The following is a 23,096-nucleotide window of genomic DNA, read 5'->3' on the forward strand; positions in this document are numbered from 1 at the left end:
CTGCAAATGACAAAACAATCAGTGCAGGTTCAAGATTAAAACATACCTTTTAAAAAGGTAATACCTTTACCATAGTTTTATTTGTGTAATGAAGAAAACAAAGGTTGAGATAATCGCTGGGTGTGAATGGAAGCCGAGAATCATTGGCTGTGGATCTGTGCTTCCCTCTTTTTTCCAGTTATTTATGAATGTGTGAATTTGGATTCATATGCACTGTCTGCTTTAAAATGTAGGTGTTGATAAAAAAAGACTTAAATAATCTTAAAACCTATTATTGAAGTAGATTATACAAACGTATATCTGTCAGAATCTGAATTTAAATACATATGTATAACTATATGCACATTTCTTCACAGCGTTAACTTTCTATTATATAGAAGCTAGTATAATCTACACCTACTGTGCATTATATGGGGTCATTAACGGTATAGACCTCGCACATTCCGAGCTGAGCAGCGTGAAGAGACTCTCGGGGGAGAAAAGCCAAGACAAAGAGTCGTAATCCACAGCCTCAGCAGGACCGATCGGGGGTGTGAGGTGACGGTGACACAATCCCAGGCGTTTATTGATTTATGCTTTGTCTTTTGGATCGCTATTCTTGACCTTGCGTGCAGAAGTCAGAAAGTGCATTCAGGAGCAATTCTCAGATTTGAATTAGGGCGTACAGTCGGCCACCTCATGAATATTTGATGTGTGTTGCGGCAATAACTCATTTTACTTCACCTTTTGTGTCCCCTTGTTGATGTCGCGGGTGTGTGTGTGTGTGTGGTAATGCATATGTGTGTGTGTGGGTTTGTATTGCAGTGTAAGCTGGAGCAGCAGGCATGTCTTACAGGGAAGGAGCTCGCCCTGAAGTGTTTGGGTCTGTGTCCTTGTCCAACCGCTGCCCCCACGCCCAACGAAAGTAAACATGGTAAGATCAGACACATAACAACCATTACAAGAAATAACCCTGTTGAATATATTTGAGAATAATTATCTGGTAATCGCTGCTGTGAGATGCTTCCCGATTTATATTATATCTATATATCTATATTACCTACGCTAAGGAGGTTATGTTTTCACCCCTGTCTGTTTGTTGGTTAATTAGTTTAGTTTGTTTGTGAGCAAGATTACACAAATCTACAGCATGGATTACCACAAAACTTGGTGGAAGGATGTGGTATGGGTCAGGGAAGAACCCGATACATTTTAGGTACAGGGCTTTTTTTTGACATTTTCACTGATTTCCCAGGAAATACTTCAAGGATCTTGATGAAAACAATCATATTGACTGATTTCTATAAGTTTGTGGAATTTAGTGCAGCTTGATTGAATTTGAAAGGACTGTTGGGCCTTGGCAGAGTAATGCATGCGCTCTACTGAGTGCCATTCTACTTTATCTCTGTCTGTCATGAACAATGACAATCATCACAACCACTTAAATGGATGCAAGAAGTATCATATCCTTCCTGTCTCTGCGGCCTCCACAGAGAGCTGCACCGGTCAGGATCTGGCTGATCTCGGGGAGCGTCTCAGGGACTGGTTCCAGCTGCTGCAGAGCAACGCCAAGCAGAACAACAGCAGCAAGCCCGGGGCCAGAGCCACCGCAGTCAGCACCACATCAGGTAAGAGCTAAAGAATCCTGACCCCATTAAGAGGAAGTAACAGCGTCTGCAGATACACAATAAAAATAGTCCAAACAAGTCTTAGGTCTCATGCCTCGGTGAAAACAATAGTTGTTGCTGCCACACTACAACTGTAAAAGCAAGAATAAATTGCTCGCTCAATCAACATTACAGTTCCGCTACAGTGCAGCTTCCACTTTCGTGCTTTTCTTTTGCTCTCACTGCAAGGATCCTGCAACCCACTGCTGGATATCACATGTTTAAATATAATTAGAGGAGAAGCTAACATTGCATCACATTCTGTACATCGCTGTGCTTCAGGGCAACAGGAACTAAGCCTCAGGATGTAGTCAGACTCAAGTTAGTGCCGGACGAGCACCAAGTCTAAAATAAACTGTAAATTCTGAATTCATTCTTACATTCGGATGCTAAATTTCACTTCTAATGCTGTTTTCATGAAATAAATAGTTTTTAAGTTGAAACCTGTGATATGATTAAAGTGTAGTTTCACCCACAAGTTTTGGCAGAAACTCCAGAGGCGAGAAGCCCTCGCAAGAGAGTCTGTGTGAGACAGCCGGGGCTGAGGCAGACATGTCTGAGGACGTGGAGGGGCAGGAGAGGATCAGGGACGTCTAGGCAGTTTAGGGGTTTAGTTCCAGCAGAGATTAAAAAATGAGCGCTGCTCTCCAGATTCTCACTCACAAGTGGTTGCTGGTAGCAGAGGACCACCAACCTGTAATTAGAGCATGTTCATTTTCTAAAATATATATAAATGTCATGATGCAGAGACGTCCCAAACGGTTGACTCATAAGCATTGACCCTGCACGGTTCAAAATGGTTTGAAACAGAAAGTAGCTTTATGAGCCCTGTTCAACCCATAAATGTTGTTTATTTAGTTATAAATGTGATATTAACCCCAGAATTACTGTGTTTCATTAAAAAACAGTCATATCATTTAGTTTAAGCTTAAAAAACACATTTAAGTTTGCAGGATGTCTTTTAGAAAACAAATTTCGGATTGGAAGCAGGAAATATTTCTGAGCACGGTTTCATTTTCCATTTGTGCAGCTGTCCCCTGATGACAAAATGAGTGTTTGTTTTTGTCTGTGTGTTTGCAGTGCTGGACAGGAGCCTGGGCGCCAGCTGCAAGGACTCCATAGGCTGGATGTTTTCCAAGCTGGACACCAACAACGACTTGTACCTGGACCAGGCCGAGCTGGCGGCCATCAACCTGGACAAGTACGAGGTCTGCATCCGCCCCTTCTTCAACTCCTGCGACTCCTACAGGGACGGCAAGGTCTCCACCGCCGAGTGGTGCCTCTGCTTCTGGAGGGAGAGTGAGTATCCTGGGGGAGGACGTGCACATACAGTACACACAACATCATGTGCCTGTGTGCTGACATATTCCCCGTGGCAAATGCGTTTAAACTTAAAGGAGCTCAACTGCCCCTCAGGTGTATCTACCTCTGTCCTGCACTAGTCTGTCACCCGCTCACCCCCCTGCTCCCCTACGGGGTGAAATGGTCACCGCCGGGCTCTAAAAGCATTCCTGCTGCTTGTTGACAGCCTGGTTCTCCCACAGCTCTAGTAGATTGCGCCTGTAAGCCAACCAGCCGAGCAGAAACTAGGTCTGGGTCCCCAGCTGGTACAGTTTTTCTGTCTGCGAAGGGAAATACATGAGAATTGATATTGAAAGCGCAAGAGGTCATCACATTACTCACAGGGGAATTTATAGTTTTGATTGTTTTCGTCAGATCCTCCGTTATTTTCACGTGTAAAACACAATGTTTCTGTTCTTTTCAGAGCCGCCCTGCCTGTCTGAACTGGAGAGGATCCAAGTGCTCGACGGCGGCAAGAGAAAGTTTGGTAGGTAGCTGACTTCTCATGAAAGCGTTTCAACTCAACTGTGTCGGCCTTTCTTGGTTGATGGGTTCCGTGGAGCAGATGACAAGCAGGAGGCGGGGATTAGGCCCTGATCAGTCTTGTGGATTAGAATTTGAGGCTGACAGACGGCAAAGGAAAGCAGCCATCAGTGTGTCTTACATGTATGTGTAAGCGTGTGAGAATGTGCTTGTGTGTGTGTTTGGAGTTGTGTGTTTGTACGCCTGTCCGAGCTGCAGATTTTGGCTGGCTGACTGGGCTCTGAGTCAGGACTCTCCAAGGACACAGAGATTGGGGAGCATGTCTGCCAGCGCGACGCTCAGATGTTCCCTTGAAAGCCTGGACAGACAGTTCTGTTTTGCCCGGGCCTCATTTGTGTTGCACTATTGTGAGAATAAACTCGGAAGAATTTAACATTGTGACAAATCCACACATCTCTCAAGAGTGTGAAGGTTAAGATTGGCCTCAGTGCAGTTTCCCTGGCCTTCTACACTCTTATGTGCAGACACATTCTTTGATTCATATTCATGCAACTGATCAGAAATCGAAAACTTTTCCATCTGGCGTCCTCCCTGATTCCGTGATGATTAGCCAGCCACCCCCACAGCCCCTCCACATCACCCCAATATGCTGCACTGTGCTGACTTAATACTTCTTCACCCCTGTCTTGCTGCGTGAACATATTTGTATTCATAGAATATGGAATTGTCTGCCGCATGCATTACAGTCTCACTCGGGCAGGCTGCCAATGTGTGATGAGGCATGATGCAGGATGTGTTTATCTGCTTTTGCCTTCACTGGGGTTTGGAACGATTATAGTATGTAAGGTCAGGGCCGCTTTACCATACCTGACTCATATTTATTAATGTGTGTGTGTGTGTGTGTGTGTGTGTGTGTGTGTGTGTGTGTGTGTGTGTGTGTGTGTGTGTGTGTGTGCACGTGCAAATGCCAGGCCGATTCATCCCTAGCTGCGACGAAGACGGCTACTACAGGAAGCAGCAGTGTGACAGGGGAGAGTGCTGGTGTGTTGGCCAGAACGGAGGAGAAGTCGCCGGATCTAGGATTCGTGGGAAGCCAGACTGCGGTAAATCCAATAGCTCTCAGCTGTCAGTATACAGTATTATAATTGAACCTGAAAGCTGGATGTAGCAAAAAAAAAAAAAACACGCTCTGCTGTGGATCATCCCGCTTCTGCACATGCATTTTGCACAAGGCTGCCTTTATGTTGAAGGACTGAGGCCCACTGCCACATAACTCAGTGCAGAGACCAGTGCCACATTCATGTGTCCGGAGTCATTTGCATTCTACAGCGCTGCTTGTCGCTGTGAGAAAAGTCTTTCAAGATAAATGAGGATGGCTTGGACTGAACCTTCGCCTGATAGAAATGGGTCCCCTGGCATGGTTTAGAATTAGCTATTAAAATCCAGACAAAGTCAAACATATGCCCCCTTTTTGCTCCTGCAGTCAGTGTTTTTAAATTGATTTTAGCATTTTTAATTGGTAGAGAGAGGGGCTGCATCAGAGTTCTCAGGAAGACATGCTGACCACAGTGGATAATTCAATCTCCCTGTGTACCCCCCCCTTGCCCTGCATGTTGTCATCCATCTTTCCACAGATAATGAAATGGCGTATTCAGGTGACTTTGGCAGCGGCGTCGGATGGGAGGATGAGGAGGAGAAAGGAGCGGAGGAGACTGCAGAGGAGGCTGAAGAGGAAGAAGGGGAGGTGGGAGAGGTGGATGATGGGGGATATATCTGGTAAAGGGCCAACCAGGCGTCTTGATTGTTCCAAACACACAGACACACACACTCGCACGGAGATCCTGCAAAGAGATGGACATGGTGAAGGTCTCGCACTCAGAACAACACTGGCTTATGAGGGTCGCGTGGGTCGGGAGAGGGAATATGCATATGTTATGGGAGGTAATGGGTGTATTTAATGTTGCAGGATGTTCTTTAACTGGGCAGGGGAAGGGGGAAATATTGCTATTTAGAAATGTTGGGGTCTGGAGTCAAGAATTTTGTCCCTCATACTTGTGAATCTTTGTTTTCTTCTGTTGTTTGTCCTTTTAACTATCTTTGAGCAGTTTTTAGCTGATGCATTACGGAGACTCTAAGCAGCTGCAGGTGCTTGTCATGTGGTTGCATAAAAAATTTGATAAAGATCAGGTGCATTTCAGTATTCTAAAGTGGCCTCTTTTTGCAAATTAACACAATCTACACAACCAGTTTTTGGTTTTAGGCAGGAAAGCAGTGAAAAGGAGAAAAAGAGGCAACATTAGAAAACAGAAAAGCACCTTTTTGACTTTACTGTTTACACGTCATACGCTTTGGCTCATGTGACAGTAGTGCTCTGTCTCATCCATGACTTATTAAGGAGAAGTTTCTCACGCATCACTCTTTAGCTTGTATATAATGTGTGTATCAGAAGACAGATTGTCACCTATTAGTCCCGTTATCAACGCCTTGAAAGACGAGCAGAACGTACTGCTCAGTTGACAAGTGTACATCGTATCATAATGTGGAACAATTATTGTGTTTAATAAAAAAAATCAAATTAAATAAACTGGTCTTTGTGGTCCAGCAGGCCACCATACTTCTGCATCTGTGCTCTTTCTTATTTACTGACAGATTTTAGCACTATAATGAAAGTTTAGACCATACAGCTATTTTATTGAATATGTACCTTGATGTATTCTTTTGTGTAACATACACAAGTGAAAGAGATTTTTCAATAGTTGGACAATAATTTTGAATAATGAAGCACTGACCTATATTGGTATATCAAATCATTAGAAGTTTGTATTGTGTTTTTGACTGTGATATTGATAGCTCCCACAAGATTAATGGCATTTGATGTAAATGCTACGACAACATGCGACCCAGCTAATGTTTAACATTTATTGTTTCCACCATCTTAGTTTTTAGCTTTTAGACAGTTTTTAAAGATGGACACCCTCAAAAGCAAAGACCAAACCACCTAGATCGCCCCCTGCTGGCTGCAGTATAGATCATAAATCCCGCTCCTCAATATTACGTAATTTAGGTTTTTCTTATCAAACTGATGTAGTTTGTCCAAGCGTTTATTTTTCCAGTAGGTTTGGTCTTAATCAGTTATTCTTAGCCAATGAAATGGGGTGAAACATCATGATTGACAGCTGAGATTGACTCGTGGTCGGCACATGTATCGTCTTGAGAGGATCTACCTTTATATACAGTCTATGGTTTAGCCTGTTGGCTTGCTAATAATTCCTATTAACACAAAACTATTCAGCTCAGACTGACGGCAATTCAGGTGTTTTGTCATAAATCAAAATATTAGACAAAGAGGATTTTTTTGGCACAAGCTGAAAGGTTAAATGGCAACAGAGTGATTACAACTCTGAGACAGTATTATCTGTAATAACACAATATTAATTCTGTAATGATAAATTTAAGTTATCCTTAATTAAAAAATAACATATTGCAAGGGTTTATGATAAAAAATATATACTGGCCAATGTTTTTATATGTTAACCATATGGCTTGGTCATGTCAATGTCATTCGGTCAATCCCTTTGGTTCAGCCTGAAATATCGTACTGACACCTTGTCATGAACTAATGGTGTTCAGAGGATGAAGCCTTCTGACTTTAGTGGTTCCTGATATTTCCCTTCCACAACCATGAGATTGGCATCTCTTGCCAGCTTGTTCTCTGGTGAACAAACTAACACACTGTTTGTGACCTGCACCAGTATTTCTTGTTTCACATGGATGCACCAGCACTGATGAAGTACGTTGGTTGAACTGTAATTACCACATCTTCCATCATCACTACACAACTACCCCTTAGTTTCCACGTGCAGTTACTCATGATGATGTACGACATGAACAAAGGCAGTTTTGTCTACAGAGAAAATGCTTTTTTTCTCATTTTAATAATTTTTAAAACATTGATTCTTAAATATACTGTACTTATTGTAGATATTTAGTCGATTCATTTTGTTTAAGACTAATCCACATTATCTGTAGTTGAGGACTAAGGACAGAGGATTGTTAAACCCCATGAGGCAAATTGTGATTTGAGAATATGGGATATACAAATTTGATTGATTGTTAATTTCTAGTTGTCAGTGTAAAAAAAACTTTAAAATAACCTACACTGCAAATTTGTATTTTTCTGAACTGAATGTTATAATGCACGTGTAAGCAGCCCATCCTTTAAAGACTTGTTTTAATTCTCATGAGGTCCCATTTCAAAGCCATTAATCTCCTCTCAGTGCCTCTCTCAGAGGAGCAGACCTTATTGTTGGCTCTCTCCTCTTGCCTCACCTCTCTCTGCAGTGGCGAGTATCTTAATGCTACGGGAAACCAGCAGAAACGAGATACAGGCTCAGGTCTGCATATCAGCACTTCTAAAAGCACAATGCCTATAGAAAACTCCTCAGCCTCCTCGGGACATTGCTCTAGACTCTCCGCTAAAAACTATTCAGTCTGGGAACAGTGAAATAAAAACCTTACAGTGTGTTATGAGCATCCGCTGGAGCTCAAAAAACCTGACAGTCGCCGATCCTCTGAAATGTCACTTCTCAGTTTCACGTTTCTATGATAATGAAAATCATTATTGGTGGTGTCCCAGTGGGTGAAACCTTAAATGTGTTATAGCTTCGAGTGGGTATACCTGCCAACAGATGTCTGAATGCCTGATACTGACAGTAAGTCCTGTGGCTACCCAAAGGGACCAATCATTTTCAGCAACCTGTCAGCTTGTTGTGCTGAATATTCCTCCCGCTCGCTGAAAACCAGCCATATGGAAGAGAGCCAGATGTAAATCTTAACACATACTGATGCATTTCTTGATGCTGTAAAATAACTAAGGCTCACATGTGTTAGATTCACACATTCATTTTATATAATATTCTGGAGAGGTATGGGTAGTATGGGCCTTTACTCCAACTCTATTTATGTCCATGTGTATGTCGTGTTCAGAAATACACACTGAATGCTACACAAATAAATGACTTTATTAATTTAATTACTGTACAAATAAACAATCGCTACAGGTATTAAAGTTATTGTAATTTGGCTGTTATACATTATGTCTGGTGTTTTTAATATTGATCATATCAACATTAGGAATTCATTATTTGCATTTATTCTTTATGATCTGTGACTTTGCAACAAATCAAGGTGTAAAAAGTCAAATTTATGTATTTTAAGTTTTGTTTTAAAAAAACGCACATAATTTTAATTTGACTGTCTAAAGTGATTTTACATGTAAGTAAATTTTAATTGAAAGATCCAGCTATTCTCTCTAGCATATCTGAGGGTGTCTCAGTTATAGTTTGCTTGGAGCACCTTGTAGTCTCCACACCCTCCTGACTTCTTTCTCTGCGGTGTCCAACATCCTGAACATATTAACGTCCTTTGTCTGTTGAAAACGCTGCACCAGTCTCTGGAAAACAGTCACCGGGATGCTGAAGTTGAGGTGTGGGTAAGTCACTTTGGCAGCCAGGTCCCTGGTGTTGCTGGACACAATGCCTGCAGAACAGCAGATATTCATTACACTGTGATAAAACTGCAGATACAGCAATGCAGGGACAGCAGTCTGTTGTGCATAGCGGCTTTTTACCCCCCAACTCTTGTGTGGTGCGCGGGTTCAGTTTCTCCTGTGGTCATCATATGCCCCCCACTGATCAAAAGGAATACAGGATTTTGTTGCAGGCGGTTTCTTACCAAGCAGCTCTCCTGAGTGTTTCCGCACTACAGCACCCCCACTGGCCCCTGCTTGTACTGCACAAGTGGTCTGAAGCATTACAGGCTGGGATTTCCAGCTAATGGCTTTGGAGAGGACCCCACCAGTCAGGGACGGACCGCAGCGTTGACCTAACCCACCATATCCCACCACAACTACAGATTCACCTGCAGGCAGACAAACCCAACTGATGAATCACTCTTGTAACTGTAAAGAAACGGAGATAGATCTCTTCTGATGCTAAATATGAAGCAAGGTGCAATTCTAAATAAATGATTCCACCCAACAAATGAAATCAAACCTGGGTTGAAACTCTGAGCCATTTGAGGGACCGCAGTCTCTGGGACAGAGTCTCTGAGCTCCACTAAAGCCAGATCATAGGGTGAAGACGCTTTCGTGGAAAACAGCACACCCCCCACAACATTACGGACTCTGTGAAAGAGAAAATTCACTTTGAAATCCAGAATAAGTACAAACAATAATCAGAAATATTACAGGTTGACAAAAAAAGGCGTTTTAAATTAAACTTTAAACCTAAAGTCAGTTTGAAGTTGGTTGTAATTAACATGAAGGTCACCAAAGTCCATGTACTAATTAAAGGGCTTCCAGAACCATAAAATGTAAATAAGGTTTGGTTTTCTTTTCAAATGTCATTGAAGGACAAATACAGATCTAAGAGTTAACTTTTAACAATAGCTGAAATCATTGAGGTAAACAGCCAAAGTGTTGCTGTGAAAATGTTCCTTTAAAATATCTTAACGTGTCTCCTGATTCATTTTCACTTCTTTCTGAATCAAATCCCTTCCCGTTCAGAGAGGGATGGACATGTTCATGAGGACAGTGAATGTGCCGTCACCTGCCCCTGTGATGGAACTTCAGGTTGACTGTCGACTTCCCGTTGACCACATGCCGGCAGGTTAAAACCAGATGAGGGGAGACAACAACCCCTGAGCCCCACAACTCGCCACTGTCCACATAGCACACAGTCGGGTATTTCCCAGCCTTTGACTCGTGGGCTGTGGTGGACATGTGGAGGTCGGACTCTCCCGGACGGAGCCAGACATCTCGGAGTGGATCTTTAGTGCTCGTGCAGCTAATGATGTTCCTGAAGATCAAGTGGACAGAGCAGACCAGGGACAGGCCTATCCACTCGTTGGCCTTCCAGCCAAACGGAGACACTATCAGCCCGACGAGACGCACGTCGTCTGCGCCCTCCACCGAAAACAAGCCTCCACCCTCTGTGCCTGGCAAACAGCGGGCGTCTGTGAGGATGACGGCGTTGTCCTCTCCGGCGAGGTTGCTGACGATGCCTCTGCTGAGGGTGCTGATGAAGAGGTCCAGGCAGAGGGAGCCGAACGGCGAACCACAGGCGAGCACTGGGCTGCCCTTCAGGAGGGATGAGCTGCTCTGCCAGGGGACGCTCCCCGCTGAGTACGGGCTGCTTCCGACCTCACCTGTCTGGAGCACAGCGAACCAGCTGAGGAAGTGAGCATCCCTCATCAGCTCCGCATCCTCCTCATCCTCCTGATCCTCCTGCTCCTCGTCGCCATGGAAACGCCACCGGTCAGCATCCTGGAAGACAGCCCGGAAAGCTCGTCTGAACTCCAGGCAGTTCACCAGCAGCAGCAGCCGGGCGGGGACCTCCCGCTGACGCGTGGGCTTGGACCGGGCGGGTGTGAGCTGGTCTCGGCCGGTGTCCGCGTCTCGCTGAGGGGAGAAGCTGACGCGGATTCTCAGTTTGTCAGTCAAGCTGCGCGGGGGCAGGAAGCTGGACTCACCGGCCGAGGAGAAGCGCTCTTTGTCGGCGATGAAACGTGAAAACGGGAGGCCGGTACATATCACGGTTCCGGTTTGGTGGTGGACGATAACTCCGCTGCAGCTGACGGGTTTCTTCTCTGAGGAAGCTCGGGACACTTTGACCACACAGCAGCGCCTCTCCACCTCCTGCAGCTCCATGCTTCACCGGCCCAGGCGGAGTTTACAAGAAAACACCGATAAAAGCAGCACTTTAAAGGCAGCTAACAGCCGGTGGAGAGGCCAGGAAACAAGCTGTCATGTTGAGTAAACACAGCAAACACACACCGACGACTTTTAACTGTTATGTTTCTTTTAGTTCGGGTTTAAAGAACTCTATTTCCGTTTTCTGACTTCCTGGTTGTCTCTCATTGGTGCACGGAAATGAACGACATCCGCTGCTCAACGTGATTGGTCGGAATGCAAACACGAACAGGTCCGAGCCAATAGAAAGCGAGGAGGCAGGACTAATGTCTTGCAACACAGCGTCTCAATATGTTCCTCTGATATTATTACTGATAATAGAAGATTAGTGTTAATTTCATTACTTTACCGAAGACTGTAATATTTGGGTTGTTATTTTATTAAAGTTATATTTGGACCTTCGCTCACTTTTTACAATAATATGTGGAAATGGAGTAATTATGTAGCATTTTATTATTGGAACAAGATATCATCCAAAAACCTGTTTGATCTTAGTAATAATAAATAAGTTCTTCTTCTATTATTATTTTTATTATTTAAAATGTGATTCATTATGTGTATTTTACATTTCTAGTGATTTGCTTTTATCTAAATTCTCTATTCTTTTACATATGGAATGTCTTTGACCATTGTTTGATGCTCTAAACAAAAATAACTATTAGTATTATCAATGATGATTACAATATATAATATTGGTATAAGTGTGGTTAATAATGTTTGTAATTACTTATATCAAACAATGCCCATTCAACATAATATAAAAATGAGTCATACAACAAAGATTTAAACTCGTCAAAAATATTTATTTTGCTCAAACTTCGCAAGTGTTCAAAAACAATATAACCTGCCTTTTGTAACAGATGTATAACTTTAGAGTTCAGTGCTTAATAATAATACGGAAAGCCCATCATATTGCAAAATATAAATAACAGCTTATATACAAAATAATGTATAGTATTGCACCAACTGGATATTCATGCATAGCATTTTGCGTGCCGTATTTTTAACACTACCCAAGTACTCTCATAATATCACTGCAGGTCATGAGCAGCAACTAATCACAAAGTACCCGAGTTGCGTCACAGCAAGTAACCGTCGTGAAAACAGGTAGGATGACAAGTAGGAGTGTGTTTCATCATCTGGCTGCGCTCATGCAGTAAACACATTCTGCAATTATTGCATCTGTTTAATGAAGCTCCTCACAGCAAAAAGTCAGTTAATGCACTTATGGTCACATTTGTAAAATTGGCCTGTAGTGGTAAACATCTTCATTGAATTAAAAAAAAACATGCAATCAGCATCAAATTTCAGCTTTGGAGGTAGCAGGCTACGGTATTGGCACTTTTCTCATTAACAAATATTGCACCGAATCACTGCAGAACTTTCCATGATAACTTTTTCTGTTCTGGGAAAACTGTATTGTATTTCAAGATTCCCATTTGGTTGAAACTGAATCAAAATGAATATGTAATGTTTTATCTCTGCTAATCATCTATGTTACCACACAGGTTTTTTTTTAATTCTCAATCAAGGAAGAGTAAGTCCAAGCCCCAGAATGTTATCCTGAATGACCTTCACTGTAGGTCAACACCAGCACTTAAAAATAAACCCGGGTTAGAAGCTGGTTCATGGCGAGGACATGTCCTATACTGCAGACTACATTTCCTACAGGCTTTAAGTGAAGGTGAAACCCACAGCATTTTTAACTCGTCTTAGACTTGCTGTGCTATGATTGATAAGACAAATAGACATTAAAAACACGACCTGAAACAAATATCCTACTGGCACAGTCAAAAATTATAAATACAGTCTATCATATCTCTCTGTGGCAGGTAGTTTGGTGTGGAACATGTTTTTGTACGCACAGGCAGCGTGGTAAATCTGAATGTGAATCAGTCGATATACTGAGAGAGCCAGCGGAAACCCTCTCCATATCCTTGTCTCTTCAGAACGCTGCACATGAAAACCTCCATTGGCCTCAGATTCAGCTCCTTCAGGGACACTTTGCCCTGAAAGGAAAAAGAAAAACACATCGAAAAGCACCGATTTGAATTCACGACACAAACATTTCAGCATCATTACTTCAATCTTACATCTTCAAACATTATGTCCGGGTTGAAAGTTATCCCCAGATAATAAATACAGTTATCTTTGCTGGGTAAAACATTTATTTTATAAGCTGAATCAAGAACTATTTGAAATCCATTTTTTTTATATTGGTATTGTAAATCGAATTATTTTTGAATTATTTAAAGGATCCTGTAAAATGTAACTTTGTTAATGTGTATGTCTGCTTGTTTATTTATTATTTTATTGGATGTGCAGTTATGTTTTGTATCATATTGTCATGTATGTAGTGCGTAATGTATGTCTGTATTAAATGACAATAAAAATCATTTCAGCATCCTTTTCCTTGGACCCTGAACATGTACAAAAACCTCCAACTCTCTGCAAACAGAGATTGAAGCATATATGGTTTGTATTTGTGGAGCAGTGGATCACTGAGACAGACCTTTGTAATGGCTCACTATAAAATCCTGCTTCCTTTCGCTCTCTTTTCCGGCTCCTCTGCCAAAAAACAGCAGGTGCTTGAGGAGATTTACACTAACAATGAAAAATCTGCATAACACAGGTAGCGCTTCTCAACAGCAGACTGCGCCCCCCACTGCCACTGTGTTTAACAGCAGCGGCGGTGATCTGAGCTCATTTTTATCTGCCCTTGGCGATTCAGATTTTGAATTAGAAATTCAAGCAACATAGAATTTTGAACTGTCTCAGAACAACTATGGGTGCAGTAACACTGAAAGCAAGGTAGGTCTGGCCTTGTGAGATATGTGAAGATCACTGTTGCCATTATACAGTGACAACACCCTTGAACAACCACGCATGGATGATAATGTGCTAATATTAAAGCACAGGAAGGAGATTTTCTGTGACTAAAGCAAATGTGCAGTTGTACTGTTTCTACAACTTTTCAGCACACAGATGGATGCAATAACAGGGTACAAAGTAGAAAACATAAGCCTATAAGTTTGTCACTATTAAACCTCGAATTTGGCATTTTGGGCAGTGCCATCTCGGTCATTTGAAACCAAAAATTACCCTATTTGAGCCTGACTGAGGGTTTAAGGACGCCCACCTACACCTGTGACCTGCACCCATTGGACAATCCTAGCTGTCAATCACGTGGTATCCATGCTATATTAAGCTAAATGGGACCATAATTTACAAAGTGAACATCATGTTGCATTTAGGAAGAATTGAAACTAGTGATTGAGACCATAAAGTCCATGTGAAAATGTTCCTGATTCATTTTCTCAAAGAGTGATTTCTTTTTGCAACAAGTGGAGTCCTCTGCTGGTAATTCTAGGTAATACAGGCATCAGGCACTCCTGCATTGGCCTCACTTCCCAGAGTCTACGTCCATTTTTAGCCTTATTTTAGTCAGTCTATGAATGTGTGCAATACCTTCCCAGTCGTGTGTCCATGAAGACCAAACATGCCCCTCAGTCCGTCTTCACTGACGGCCTCTGGACGGTCTATCTTATTCCCCAGAATGAGAACCGGTACGTTGTAGATGGTTTCATCTGTTAACAGGGCCTTCACACGAGAGGGGTCATGTGATCAGTGAGCAGATCGCTCCAGTGAAAGCTATAACAGGGTGTGTTGTGTGTCATGTAACATCAATATACTTACATCAAGCTCAATCTTAGCCTCTACTAGTCGCTCATGATCAGCGCAATCCACCATGTAGACAATACCATTTATGGCCGGGAGGTAGTTCTTCCAGATCCTTCTTGCTGTGTGGGCAAAACAGTCTCATTATTCATGTAACACTTGAGAGGCGACTCAAACAGATTCTTGCTTCAGTGCTATACCTTGTGTGTGACCTCCAAGGTCAAACGTCGTAAAGGTCATTCCGGCGATGGTCAACTCCTCAGATGCTGCGGACAGAGGGGAAGCACTGACTTTAGATAAGCAGGGCAGCAACGAACACAAGGCTGAATGCTGAACTGACAACAGGTCAAATTGCTGGATGTACTTGGATGTAGCGTGGGCACGTGCTGCCCTAGTCGGTCATCTCGGAGCATGTGCAGGAGCGTTGTTTTTCCAGCGTTGTCTAGTCCGAGGAACACCAGCTTGCCACTCTTCCTGTACAACCCTAAGAGTAAAAATATGAGAAACTCAATTATGTGAATTTAATGTAACCTCATTGCAAACTTGTGTTATCAGTCTATCTTCGCCACAGTCATTACAAACACCAAAAATTGTATTTTTTGTAATATTCAGGAAGTTACGGTACATCTGTGTAACTAGACTAGGCGATGCATTTCACTCAATGTGTACTTCCTCTTCACACGGACTGTTTACCTGCATGCAACAGCCTGCTCAAACGTGATTGATTTTGTTTCCCACCACAAAATCTCATCCTTCATTTTAAGATTCTGTATATTCACATATTCAATCTATTAATACAGATTAGATATTGAGATAAACATGTATGTAAACCTATAATATCCTTGAACTGTGCTGACAAGGACACTAGCACTTAATTGGACTGAAAAAATATTTTTGTGTTTGGCAGAACTCTCGTCTTTCTCTGTCACACGTCATATTTTTACACTTATTTATTTATTTTATTTACGTAAAAAAACAATGAGGTTCAGCCATTTTAATTTGTATATTTTGTATTTGTTCCAAAATAGGGTTAAGGTGTTGTTGGAAGGGGATAAGGTCAAATAGCACAATGTTGTGAGGACTGGATGAGAAACTTGAAGTTATTTTGGATTTTTAAAAGTTGTTGTGTTAAAGTTGCACCATTCAATACTCTACCTAATAGTTGTAAGACGCTGCTGAAGCCCCTGTAGATCCAGTCAAATATAAAAGACATGTCTGTTGACTGCCTGCAATACAGAAAACTGAAATTAATCATTATGTCACATCAAAGAAGAAGACCACAGCAATGTACACACGAGGTATCAGTCAGTGATTAGTTCATGTTTAATCTGCTGTCAGAGCATGACCATCAGATCATGCTCCAGATAACAACACAGCTCACACTGACAAATGAGCCAAGAATCTTAACCAACTATTGCAAAAGGACTCGGTTTCATTACAGATTCAAGCACTGAAGCCCATTGTTGATCATTATTCCTAACCCTGGATTACTCTGGTGGTATGTGTAAACTTTGTGTAATCACACAAGCTCTAAAGTACAAAAGGAAAAAAGAGGGACAGACTAAACAGCCAACAGGCTTTTAAATGATTTTATTAAATGCTGGTTTATTTAGCGAGTTGCCTCACTGAGTCACATCTGATCTTCTTCTGACTATTTATACGACAGGTTGTGGCAAGGACACTTGATCTGTTACCCCCAGCTTCCCTCTCACACACACACACACCTGTCACTATGTGGAACTTGAAGTGCTTTACTAGTGAGGCCTCCAGTGACTAAGGCTTGAGGATATTATTTCAACTGAACACACCAGACTCCATGTGAAAAATATGACATTTAAGTCATTGGTCAAATCCACAGAACACAGTCATGTAATAAGTGGCCGCAAGTTTTCACGCAAATTTGAAACCAATTCTCTAAAACACGTACCATGAATAACAACTTAAAAAACCACGCCAGGCTGTTGAACGAGGATTCCTGTGTTTCCCTGTGACTGTTGCCTCACTTCGGTAAAACATGATAAAAGTGGTAAACAACAAGCAGCAGCCTGGTTCCACAGAGACAACTTTATAAGTTCATAACTTTATAACAGAGGGGAGGAGGTTCAACAAGGCTACAAATACTAAACACGTAAATCTGTGGTTTTATTACCTGGGTGAAGTTGTTGGTCCTCGGTCTGTTGTAGGCTTTTGGTCGGTGAGTCTGTCCAGTCCACTGACACGGAGCCCGCAACTTTGACAGGACACCGGAAACACGTCACACTGAGTAATGCGGAGGGGGCGGGGCCCTGCCTGTCTCACTTGTTATTAGTTTGTGTATTATTTGTTTAAGTCTGTTATATGTTTTCATCCGTTTGTTTGTACAGTTTAACACAACAACTACTGACTCTTTGAGTTGTGAGTCCTCCTTAAATAAAAAAATTATCCTGGACGGTGGATTAATTACAATATAGGGAATGAAGCAAAATAATGCAGAGTCATAAGAATAACTTCCAAGAGATATTTGTTTTTTACATTATATTTATAATACATCTGTACATCATGTTAATTACAGTCTAGCTTACAAATATAAAAAATAAGTAAATTAGACATAGGCAATAAACTCATTGGAAATAATATGATTGCCTATTATCAAGATGACTGAATGTAATAATGCTTTAAACTGCAAACACTACTTGTGACTGTGATTATTTGGTTACAAGAAATGTTGAAAGTCCACAGACCCACCTTTACTAATACCAGGGACATAAAGGTAAGTGCGTGCACAAGTTAGGAGTGTTCAATAAAGCAATATAAACTGAGCAATACAGCTTTAAGAGACTGTGCTATTACTCACACGCACACATGGTCCGGGAACTGTTTTATCACTTTCTTTAACAGTAAAACATGCAAATTATATGTAGTTTAATTTAGATGTAGTTTAGTGTTGCTTTTAGGGATATAAAATGGATTAATCACAAAGAATGAACACTTCATCCTTTGTGGATAACCTACAAGTAACATTTTAAATCTAGAAATGCATCACAAAACATACATTTGCCAAATCAATGTCAACATAAGCTGCGGTCTTTAGTTTGAAAAAATTACATACAGATAAAATATAGTTTTATGAATATATTTGATTGTTTTTGCAAAAGTTTATTCATGAGGGTGAAGCTCTTGAGATGAATCATCTCATTTGTGAGGTCTTGAACACTAAAATGTGAAAAACAGAGAGTTAACTTTGATTTCTTTACCACTACTGTTATGAATGGGGAAATCATACCTTATACCTGGTAGAACACATTTGTAACATTTTGGTTAAGTCTGAAAACACTGAGCATCCCAGTAGACTAAAAGAAAGGTAGTATTGGGCACTGACCACTAGGTCGCAGTATTATAACAAAGCAAAGCATTATAACTTCAGCTTTCTTTCCTTCACACTCATTAATGTCTCCTGTGTGTCACAACAACAAAGACAATCAAAACTTCTTATTCATCGTAAATCCTGTAACCACCAAGTGCAATCTTTTCTTATTGAAAAATAAACAGATAAAATAAATGAATCACACTTTTGATAATTTAATGAGCGAAGCTTTATTAAAGCAGTTCATATCTCATACAGGCCACAAGTGTCTACTCGGCTCAGTACTTGTACTTTGTTATTAAAGCACATCTCCAACGAGATCTTTGTTAAATAAGTGAAAATGAATTGGTCAAGACATGAGTGCGTTTTTTTTTTACTTTTCTTTTCCTCTACAGAAATTATCACTACCTCTCTTCATCTACATGGAAAAACAGCCGACCCAACACCCGACACCCACGACCCATCCTGCCGTCCCATTGGTTCCTGATATAAGGCCATAATCAAGTAGTCCTGTGAGAAATGAGCCTTGTGGTCTGCTGCAATCCAAACAGGCTCCCGATTACTTCTTCTCATAGTAGAACCATTTATCCACTGTAAAACAGAAAAACAACAGTCAGTCTCTCAACACATAAAAGTAACAAGACACCTTTTGTAGATTTTGATCAATACAGACACAAATATGTATCAAAGTTCTACCTGATGAGGGGACACATTCCTCTTTTCCACAAGGATGCATCTAAAAACAGAGCGAAACATCAGGAATGAATGAAGCCTGCAGTTAAAATTAATTATGTCGAAAAGTGGGATGTTACTTACATCAACAGCAGCTTTCGCCTCATCCGCTGAGCAGGAGTGACAGCTGTCGCCTTCAGAGACACAGGTGTTTTTGCTGTATTGCACAAGATATATGAATTAATTATTTAAAAAAAACAAATGTATACAAAGTGTGAATAAATTATTCACACTTTGTCATCATACAGTTATCATTACATCATTATGTAATGAAAACTCATTTTACAAGACAACCAGGACAAAACTGTCATCGTACCAGTTCAGTTCACCAGCTTTAGTCTGTTGGGAGATGAGGGCCTTCCAGAACATGTTAGTGCTCTTGATAACTTCAATGGCAAAGTCCTGAAACACAACACTATCTGGTTAGTTCATAGTGAGATTAAACATTAACTATGACATTCATGCATGAAAATCTGCAGATTACTTCTAGTACAAGAAACCATACTTTCCCAGAGCAGTGCAAATTAAATGTTAGACTTTGACAAAGCAGGCAAGTGCGAGAGATAAATCTAAATCTGTTTGTCACAGTGAAAAAAAAACAATAAATAAAAAGGTGAGTTTGATGGACACCTTGTCTTTGAACTCGTCATTGAAAGCAAACCGGTTTTCTGGTTTCCCATCAGGCACTTTGTATCTCCTGAACCAGTCGATTGTGGCCTCCAGGTAGCCGGGTTTCAGGCGCCGGACGTCACTGATGTCTGAAAATGGACAGGGACACCCACAGGTGTTCAGATGCAGGACTTCTCAAACAGACAAAGGGCGAGAAAAAGTAAAATAAAGAAATTGTGGCACTTACTGTTCAAGTCTTTGGCTTCGGGGTCCTCTACATTGATCGCAATCACTTTCCAATCAGTCTCGCCCTCATCGATCATGGCCAGGACCCCGAGTACCTTCACTTTCATTACCTCCCCACGGGAACACACCTGGAAGAGATTCCCTTTTTTCAATTAAATGAATTTACACAACAATGACACCGATAAGCTGCAAAATCACCCGCCAGTGATTTACCTTGCTTCCGATTTCACAGACATCGATGGGGTCGTTGTCGCCACAGCAGTCAGTGTCTCCGTCTTTGTGTGTGGGATCTTCCCATGTCTGAAACATTACAAAACAAATATAAAACGTTTGCTGTACAATTTAAACACCGCAGGACAGAACACATCAGCATCAGAAATGTTTGCTAACCTGGGGAATGGCTCCATAGTTCCATATGTAGCCTCTATGTGGGAAAACATTGGCAACATATCGCAGCTTGCCCTTCTTCACATCTTGCTTTATCGGGTTTAGGAGTTCTTTGGTAGCAATCTGAAAAGAAATCATGCTGTTACTTTTGAAAAGGAACAAACACACAAGGCAGGAAAAGCTGCAACAGGCATCACCACAGGCCAAGCAAACAGGTCATTCCACACAGGCAGGTTTAGAACCAGCACTGCACTAGTTTAGGTAATGAGAAAGCTAAAACTCATCTCAGAATCTAAATGTTTAACTTTCACCTGAAGGAATATTTATTTTCCCACAGGTCATAAAAGCAGTGAAAACTTTGAAAAACCTGTTGGACAAACTGATAACTACACTGTGCTGAAGCTAAGTCTGATGCAACAGTTGATGATGGAATAGGATATATTCAGTCATACCTCCATCTTTGCATTAGTCCATCTTGGTACTTCCACAACCATGTGGAAGATGTTCTGTAAGAGACAAGATTCAGTTATTATGAAACAGTTTATGACACAACTAAAGATTGACACAATTTCAAAAGCACAACGTCCTTACATTCTGTCTTTTATTCAATTATTGCTCTGGTTGAAACGTCACCATTAAGAGCATTAATTGTTTAAGGACGATAAGATAATAGATAATCTGCAGTTTACACAGATATTGAAACAGCACTCAGAAAATAAGGAGTAAAGGCCACTGCCGTCGAGATTAGACTATGACCTCACTATTCTGGAACGCATTACCTGCAGCACTTCACTACCTTTGCTGCAAAAACTCAATATTCATGGCAGCACAACAGGTGGTGTTTAACCAGAGGGTAGATTTAAAGGGTACACACACACACACACGTTTACAGATTTAATGGCATGAAGGCGACAGGCGTTACCTGGCTCTCATCAGCATACATTGGTATGTCGTGGAATGGCGAGATGTATTTTCCTTCTGCATTTTCTGTAAAACAGAGATGTGTTAGCTCGGATGAGGCAGGTAGATGATATTCTGTGTGTAAAGATCATATCAACAACCGAGTAGCTAAAACAGGAAAATTGAGCCTTCGTGTCCCATGGGATTGAAAGAGAGAACACAGGTTTGCCATTAGTTTACTTTCACTTTGAATGGAGGGGTACCTTTCAGATCTTACCCCCCACCCCCCAACAACAGACACAGATAACCTAATGCAAATCTTGTACAGCAAGAATTATGAGAAACCACATATTTCTGGTCATTTATGTATCAGTTAACAATCTGGGGCAGTGCACACAATGCAACAAGCAGAACCGGTTTGACAGTGTGTTAAATAATTACAATTACAACACTGGTGGCTATAGAGGCCATTCATTTCAGTTACTCTAAATATTCACACTGCTGCACCCACAGGCTTATTTGACCCATGTAATAAAAAGAATAAACCATATTTCTAAAAGCAACAATCCAGAGTTACTAGGTGCTGCACAGAATAAAAGTGCAAAGATAGCAAAGCATAGAAAGCCAAATCATACTCAGCAATGCAAGAAAACAAAATCAGTGATTATTATTCATTTGTATCATTATTATTATTATTATTATTATTATATGTAAGTATTACAATGAGCATGGTCTCCATTCAATCTTGTATTTGATCGATGACATGAACTTATTCAAACAATATCAATAATAATAATATGGTTTAAATCAATAACAACATAACAGACTTTCAAAATATAGCAATGTATTGCATTTGCATTGAGCGAGAACAATGAGAAGGTTTGATACATAAATGGTTTTAAAGTTCTGGCTCAGATTTGAAAAAAGGTTTTGCTGTTTGTCAAGTTGTTATCATTCTCTGCCCATTAGATAAACAGTCATTTGACATTTATCGTGATAATGTTTTGTCCAGATCGTCCAGTCCTTCAACAAACTAGTCCAGAAATACATCATCATCATGTGGGTTAATCATCAACCCACAGTCTGCTCCTGTCAGTATCAGTGGGTCGATAACGTCTTATAATCAGAGAGGGCGTTGACTAAGGTTATGGTTTCATTTGATGATTTTTCCAGAATCAATCATCTCTCCTCGGCCAAGTGCACGCAGGAAATCTGGTGCACGTCAGGTCGACGCCGTGACACGTTGAGTTTCCCTATTCACGTCACCTCACCCGGCGAAGCTGCTTCACTCCCTCACAACGAGGAAACTACTGATATTTAACATCTTCAACGAGCGGACATTAGCTTGAGCTTCTAGATGAGCTGACTAAACAAGGGTCAGTTAATGAATAAACGACACGTGGGAGGTTCGCTGGCCCGTCGGGGCTCCGGCCCCTCACAGAAGTGAAACACACACAGAACTTCATCATCTCTACTTACTGTAGAACAGGCGGAAGCTCAGGGAGTTGGGGGCTCCCCTCTCCTCCACGGTGAAGCTCATGTCTGGCGACAGGAGGAGGTTAACACGTCCGGGACTTGGATGGAGGATGGCGGCGGAATAAGAGCTGTCGAGGGGCGGTCAGAAGAGAGGAGGCAGAGGGGCCACCGCGCATGCGCTGTGTGTCAACGACGCCTTCACGGACTATCGGACATTTTGGAGTTGAGAGGATTAAAGATGTAAATCCTGTAACGATGAGCCAGAATCTTTGACACACTCATTTCCCCGTTGTATACATTAAATTACATGTTTTAGACTCAATTGAATTATATATTGAATAGTAAATACATGTTGTGTAATCTAATGTTAGTGTGACGTTTGACTGCAAAATGTTGTTCCACGTCTTAAAGATGAGAATCATAACAAAGGCTCCTTTCATAAATTTTCGCATCTATAAATTCAGAAAGGCAAACAACACCCCTCATTCAGAGGACTGGATTTGAA

At 41.4% G+C, this 23,096-nt stretch overlaps 4 protein-coding genes across 5 annotated transcripts in view; 1 reads left to right on the forward strand and 3 right to left on the reverse strand.

Annotated features, from left to right (window-relative positions):
- The window catches only part of spock2 (SPARC (osteonectin), cwcv and kazal like domains proteoglycan 2), a 28,785-nt gene extending 22,701 nt beyond the window's left edge, over positions 1-6,084 (forward strand). For both annotated transcript variants that reach the window (XM_035173526.2, XM_035173527.2), the window contains 6 exons: positions 805-913; positions 1,473-1,607; positions 2,727-2,945; positions 3,412-3,474; positions 4,442-4,573; positions 5,105-6,084. In XM_035173526.2, coding sequence (XP_035029417.1) covers positions 805-913; positions 1,473-1,607; positions 2,727-2,945; positions 3,412-3,474; positions 4,442-4,573; positions 5,105-5,250 — 804 coding nt within the window. In that variant the 3' untranslated portion in view covers positions 5,251-6,084. The remainder of the gene's footprint in view (positions 1-804; positions 914-1,472; positions 1,608-2,726; positions 2,946-3,411; positions 3,475-4,441; positions 4,574-5,104) is intronic.
- A 2,389-nt stretch (positions 6,085-8,473) lies between these two features.
- tysnd1 (trypsin like peroxisomal matrix peptidase 1) lies at positions 8,474-11,405 on the reverse strand. The gene is made up of 4 exons (XM_035171693.2): positions 10,079-11,405; positions 9,524-9,654; positions 9,204-9,389; positions 8,474-9,008 (listed from the first exon to the last, which is right to left on the reverse strand). Exons 1-4 carry the CDS (start codon positions 11,176-11,178, stop codon positions 8,806-8,808), a joined length of 1,620 nt encoding a protein of 539 aa, XP_035027584.2. The 5' UTR covers positions 11,179-11,405; the 3' UTR covers positions 8,474-8,805.
- A 597-nt stretch (positions 11,406-12,002) lies between these two features.
- On the reverse strand, positions 12,003-17,161 carry sar1ab (secretion associated, Ras related GTPase 1Ab). Its single transcript, XM_035172778.2, has 7 exons — positions 17,048-17,161; positions 16,054-16,124; positions 15,263-15,382; positions 15,099-15,164; positions 14,917-15,020; positions 14,689-14,820; positions 12,003-13,229 (listed from the first exon to the last, which is right to left on the reverse strand). The coding sequence occupies exons 2-7, from the start codon at positions 16,109-16,111 to the stop codon at positions 13,113-13,115; spliced, it is 597 nt and encodes a 198-aa protein (XP_035028669.1). The 5' UTR covers positions 16,112-16,124; positions 17,048-17,161; the 3' UTR covers positions 12,003-13,112.
- Positions 17,162-18,452: 1,291 nt separating this feature from the next.
- Positions 18,453-22,786, reverse strand: ppa1b (inorganic pyrophosphatase 1b). Its single transcript, XM_035171896.2, has 11 exons — positions 22,595-22,786; positions 21,138-21,202; positions 20,668-20,721; positions 20,219-20,338; positions 20,042-20,128; positions 19,830-19,956; positions 19,604-19,731; positions 19,290-19,375; positions 19,058-19,130; positions 18,938-18,977; positions 18,453-18,832 (listed from the first exon to the last, which is right to left on the reverse strand). The coding sequence occupies exons 1-11, from the start codon at positions 22,653-22,655 to the stop codon at positions 18,801-18,803; spliced, it is 873 nt and encodes a 290-aa protein (XP_035027787.1). The 5' UTR covers positions 22,656-22,786; the 3' UTR covers positions 18,453-18,800.
- Positions 22,787-23,096: the final 310 nt, after the last annotated feature.

Source organism: Hippoglossus stenolepis, chromosome 12 (assembly GCF_022539355.2).
Source record: "Hippoglossus stenolepis isolate QCI-W04-F060 chromosome 12, HSTE1.2, whole genome shotgun sequence".
Classification (NCBI taxonomy): Eukaryota; Metazoa; Chordata; class Actinopteri; order Pleuronectiformes; family Pleuronectidae; genus Hippoglossus; species Hippoglossus stenolepis.